The sequence below is a fragment of the Echeneis naucrates genome, chromosome 9 (assembly GCF_900963305.1).
Source record: "Echeneis naucrates chromosome 9, fEcheNa1.1, whole genome shotgun sequence".
Lineage (NCBI taxonomy): Eukaryota > Metazoa > Chordata > Actinopteri > Carangiformes > Echeneidae > Echeneis > Echeneis naucrates.
Window position 1 is genome coordinate 10,109,116 of NC_042519.1, and position 6,000 is coordinate 10,115,115.

General features: G+C 42.5%; 1 protein-coding gene across 1 annotated transcript in view; it reads left to right on the forward strand.

Moving 5' to 3' along the window:
- arb2a (ARB2 cotranscriptional regulator A) overlaps positions 1 to 5,354 on the forward strand; it is a 138,232-nt gene extending 132,878 nt beyond the window's left edge. Inside the window, exon 11 of the mRNA XM_029511320.1 lies at positions 2,817 to 5,354. Coding sequence (XP_029367180.1) covers positions 2,817 to 2,977 — 161 coding nt within the window. The 3' untranslated portion in view covers positions 2,978 to 5,354. The remainder of the gene's footprint in view (positions 1 to 2,816) is intronic.
- The last annotated feature ends 646 nt before the right edge of the window (positions 5,355 to 6,000 follow it).

Below are 6,000 nucleotides of genomic sequence, written 5' to 3' on the forward strand. Positions count from 1 at the left end.
TTACATCATTATTGCATTTACAATAAATGAGGACATTATTGCATTTACAGTAAACTTTATTAGATAATGCAATTACAATAAACCTGTTAAAATTGGTGCATGCAATTTAATTGATTCATAGTTAATGCAAGAAAGCACACATAAATACACGAGGTACTTTATTTACAAAGTTTGATCAATGAAAAACAAGATATAAGTTCTAATTAAAATCATGAAAATGGAAGAGCTCTTTGCCTGTCATATCGTGTTTTAACAATACATGAAATCAATTGGCCATAAAAGGAAAATCTGCTTATCGCTTAAAAAAGAAACTTTTTCAGCATGAGACTAAAACTGGGGATAAAGTAGTACTCATTGGCTTTTTATGGGTTCACTTTAACCACGGGATAGAGCCAGATGACACCCCATCGATCCCCACATCTTTTAAAGATATTACTTTGATTTGTGGCATGGCTGAGGTAATTCAGCCCCCCACCCTTTTTCTCTCTCTCACTTTTCCTGGCTAGTGAAGCCTGGTCATCGGGGTTTCTCCTCTAAATCAGTGGTCACATCTCCACTTTGACAACATCCATTAGGTTCGACACACTTTGGCTATTAAAGGAAGAGTGCACGTAAGTTGTTACAGGCCTATTTAAGCTCATGTGAGAGTGGGCTTATGCGTGTGAGTGTTGTCTGGGTGAAAGCGCGAGGGAGGGGGGGGGTTCATCTCAAAGCCCACGCCATTTAGAGGGGTGGATACTACCACCAGAGTCATTGGAGGGGCACAGCCTCATCTGCATATTGGCACAGAGACGCCCCCCTGGTGACCCCGAACTGCGATGGGATGGGCTGGAGAGGCTGGCGGCGTTCTGCAGGAGTTCACTGCCAGTTCAGGGTGAACGCGAGAGCGCTGCGCCATTGATCGTTTCTGCAGGAGAAAAAAAGAGGACCGAAAAGAAGCAAAAACAGCAGTGAGGGAGAGACACACATGAAATGGGGAACAGGGTGGAGGAGAAGGAGGTGGGAAAAGATCACAGCGCCTCAAATTGGATATAAATGATAGATTAGACGTGTGAGAGGGCTGTGTCTTTGTTTTCCAGGGGTGGGTGTTATAGTGAGCCCTACACAGGTAGCAGAGTCACTGAGAGTGCCGGGTTATTGACTCCCATGATTGCTAGACCAGTAAATTTGACCCAAGGCACGGACTGCAGTCCCGCTGCTATATAGTATGCAGCACAGGCCCTTATCTCAGAGTGATCGAGAACCCTACATACTCGGACACACAAATTACACACAAACAAAACACACTACCAGGAACTGAACCCATATTCACTCTCAGAGACCCCACACTTACCCTCCGTCTTACAGTCATACACACTGGTGTATCCAGCCCATCTCCATTAATGCGTCCAGGCAGGGGTCAATCTAATAAACATGGGGTCAGTGCAGTGGTCATCAGAGGCCTGTCTACGGTGAGAGAGCCTTTAAGGTGCCTCCTAATTGTATCCCTGCGGCCTTCTAGTCTGGGTTTTTATAGCCCATACAATGTACACACAGGAGAAGGTATGAAGGACGGAGAGAGGCACTGAAGAAAGGCGCAGAGGGAATGGGGTATTTCTAATGTACTACTGAGCTGACTCTTCCATAGGGTCATGTTTTTCAACCCCTTGCTGTTGGGACTGGTTGTTTTCAGGCAACCCGAGGCTTATCCCTTGTTTCAATCCTCATGGGTTAATTGTAGCAATCCAATTTTCATAGTCTTATCTCATTGGCAAATGCAAGTTGCAGCAAAAAAATAACTTATGACTGTGCAAAGAAAGAGTTAAAAAAAACAAAAAAAACATCAGCGCCAGGATTGTTGTCACTCATCCCTCAGTCTGTAAAAACATTTCGTGGATCTATGTATCTACAGATGAAATAAATATAATCTCACAGCAAACCCATTTTCCCTCTCGGAAGAGAAAAGGACCCCACAATATGGCTTTTCAAGTCCAGCTGCTAGCCAACAGGGGCAGAAACAAGCTCTTATCTGTTAGCACTGAATGGTTAACAAGCGGGAGTAGAAATGAGTTAGGCAGCAGCTGCAGCCATGATCTGTCTTCATCTGTGATGCTCTAATGCAGAGCCCAGGCTTTCTTTAGCGGGACAAACTGGTGCTGGAGAAACTGCCATTCAGCCGCTGTCCAAGTAAAAGCTGGCCTGTGATACCCAAACCCTCAGGAACCTGAGTCACGTAGACCAGATTTCAAGCGACCCCAACTTGGGAACTGGCTAACCTCGAGGAGGTCAGAGGGAAACCCTGCACTTCTGCCTCCCCTCGCTACCGCCAGACCACCTGATATGTTTGCCAGCTAATTCTCTCCATCTTCTGTCTTGCGTTTCCTCAATCAGCTCTCGTGAATGAATGACTACCGCTCCACTGGTTTCACTTAGTGCACCCATTGTGTGTAACACTGGTTTTGTTGGAAGGCCTGAGATGGAGAGAGGGACATGCTTTGGTGTTGATTATCAGGTATCCACTTGGATAACATATTACGGCCGTCCCATTGGACTAATAGGTCATAGGCTGTCATGGCTCTCATGCTCAAGGTCGTTGGCTTACAGGAAGAGATGCAGTGCAACGTGAGACTGAATCGCCTTCAGAGATTAAACATCTTATCTAGTAGTATTCTGTGTTGCCGCAGCAGGTATATAGGACACCGAGCAACATTTAAAATTTTGTTAGAGAATTTAAATGTGCTTTCTTTGTGTGCAACGCCGCAGTAAGTGAATATATTCTGAACGCTGCTCATGTTTATCTTTGTGTTTGTATATCTGTGTGTATCTTCGGTATGTAGGCACAGAGAGACACGAGCTGACCTCCTGGATGAGTTTCACCTCCATCTTCAGGTTCTTCAGTGAAGTCCTGGAGGCAAAAGAGGACGAGGAGGCGGAGGAGACCTCCAACACTGTCACCACACGCAGCAGCTCGCTCAAAAACAAACATCAGGATTTGTAGAGGACCAGCAACAATGACTTGGTACAAGAAGAGGAGAGGGAGGGGTACGCACGGGATCAGAGGAGGAAACAGAGAAAGTGAGGCCGAGCTTCCAGATCCCCTCTGCTTTTATTTTTATTTTTTTAATTCTTTCTCTCCCCTGTAACTTCCATATATCCTTCTAACTCTTCTGGCCGAGTGTCATGTCTTCTTTCCAGCCCTCCCTGGCTCTGCATTCTCATAGCTTTGTTGTGTAAGAGACAAGAGTACAGGGTCACCATGTATACATCACAATAACATTTTGCATTATTTCTAGATGAGTGCAACTGTCAAAGCAATATGCGCCTGAGTGTTCGCGCTTCCCGTGGGTTGTGGCCTGGCTGCGGGTACTGGCCACGGCAGCAAAGATTAAGTCTGACAGCCGCTGTGCACAACGCATTGTGGTGCACCTCTAATTGTCCTGACATCAGCCTGAACTGAGCTAATGCCCCTCCTGCCCTCCAGTCTGCTCCGCTCAGTCTCTCCCTCCACCCCCCACACCCACCACCCTAAAGCCCGGTCTGCTTCAGCTCATGCTGTCTGGAATGGTCTGCTTAGATTAGATATCATTTTAACATGGCCAATACTCATCTTCTTTTTTTTTTCCCAGCCCATTCCTACCACGGATGTTTTCAGTAAGAGTGAATCACCCCTTTCGGTGAACATTTGTTGTGCTTCAAAAAGAGCTGGTTGATTTTATGTTTCCTTTATAACTCCTCAACTCGTTAAGTTCGCTTTTAAACTTCACTTTTTTCATTCAGCTTTCTGTGAAATGTGGCTCTAACCCGTGTCATATACTTCTGGGATTGCTGCGCTTAATAATAAGAGATCTTTTTTTCTTTTCTTTTTTTTTTCCCGGTCTGTAGCTAAATTTGAATGCAATATTTCATGCACACATTCACACTATTTGATTTTTAATATTAAGCCAATACGTCTCATAACTGTACATGTTTACTGTTGGAAATCTGTGGGTTTGATTTGGAAAACTGCACAGAGTCCACCTCTCCGTGTTTATTATAGAAATATATCACTTTTTTCAGTCTTACAGCCTTGAAATTGATGGCTCCAGATGATTGAATGTGATGAAACAAATAAAACAAATACAACCTGTGCTGAATATGGAAAATTCAGGATACTGAGCGTATTTAAAATCAGTTAAAGTCAAGTATCAAAATGGGTTTGAGGGATATCTCATTTTAACAGGAGCCAGAAGTCAACTCACAACATTCATAAAGCCTCAATATATCGCCTTACACATGTCAGGAAATCCAAGATTTCAATATTATTCTAAGCCTGAATGATATTTCCTTAGATGTTGGAGAAATGTAACATATCTTTTTCTTCCCCCATTTTTTTTTTCTTCTTCTTGTGGCTCCCCTTCTTGTGTACTTAGAAGTGACAAAGTCAGCTCTCTGCTCAGCTGCGCATAATCTGACTATGTGACACAAACATGATAATTTTTTTCCATAAGGCTGCCGTTTTATGAACCACTCAAGGCTTAATGGAATGCATTTCTAATATGTCATGACATTCGTAAAAACTCAAACCGAATACTTAAATCTTACGATACCTTAGACACTTTCTCAACAGTACACTTTATTTCTTTTTTTAAACTTCAAATAGTTGCCATTGTTAAACATGAGCACTGTGAAATCCTGCCCACTGTGTGTATGGTTTTAGGCTTTTGTGGATTATCTTTCTGCTGTAATGAGACATCTGTGGCTGATGGTTGCAGGCCTAATTTCCTTTTAATTTGATTCAGATCTCTCCAGGTTTCTGCAAAGAAGTTGGCTTATTATTTGATTTGATGAGTTTCATTTCAAGATACCATTGCTCATCTTTCTGCTTTTCAGCTACAATCAGTTCATTTTTCACTTCATAATTTGTATATTGTTGCCTTAGGAATAAACAAGACTCTGCTCACTGTTTTTAATAATATCCAGCAAGCCATATGTGAATGGGACTAAAGATGTAAGAGCAGCCTAAATGCAAAGCACAGTCTTCAAATAAAAGGGGACTAATTTTGCCAATTGCTCTTGAAGGCATTATTTTTTGTAGATGGTTTATATATTGTTTTGGTTTCAGAAACACGTCTATTCGGCTTTATCACATCCTTTGGATTTTATTAACTGCGAGGTCAAAAATGTCTCTCCTACTCTCAAATGTGTTTCCTTTGATCCATTTCGGTTTTTAAACGACTGTATTTAAAAATGATTCGACATTTTCTCCACCACAGTAATTACTTTACTTTTATATGAATTCTTTCCTCTTTTTTTTCTAATTAACCCATCAAACCTGTCGACAGCAAATAAAATAAACTTTTGCATCCTTGGTTTTAAACTGTATCCTCGATATTTTCCTTCTTGCTGGTTGAATATGAAATCATCATTATTTTTTTCGTTTATTTCTTTGGGGTTTCCTTACAAATCCCTCGATTATTTATTTAATTTCATTTTATTTAGTATCGGATTGCCCGGTGGATGTGTGTGGGGGGGTGAATGTGTAGAAGCAGAGTCTGGTGTGAGTGCAGCGGCAGAGGAAGTCGAGCACCAAGTGAAAAGTGACCTGCGTCTTCCTCTGGCGTGACATCTATGAAATCTAACCGAGGAAAAGGGGGGAGGAGGACCACCTAATATTAATTTAACACAAAACAATCGTTCAGTTTGAACCTTTTGTCACGTTTCTAAGCCTTTCTTGTTACTTCTCATTTGTCCAAGCTGTGGGTTTGTCTGGACTCTGCAGACGTCCTTTGGGTCAGGCAGGGAGTCCAGCAGTATCTTTAAACTGACAGCACGAAGTGGGACAAAAGGAAAACAAACCATAAACAGTCATTCCCCTCTTTTTGGTCATTAATTTTGGCAAAGTGACCCCCCCCCCTCCCTCTCCACCCCACCCTCGGCCCTCCACCCTCCCTCCAACTCAGCGAGGTTTTTTTACAGCATCATTTGTTTTCACACGGTGAAACCGATCAGGTCATTAAACGCCCCCTCAATAAATCTTTAGAA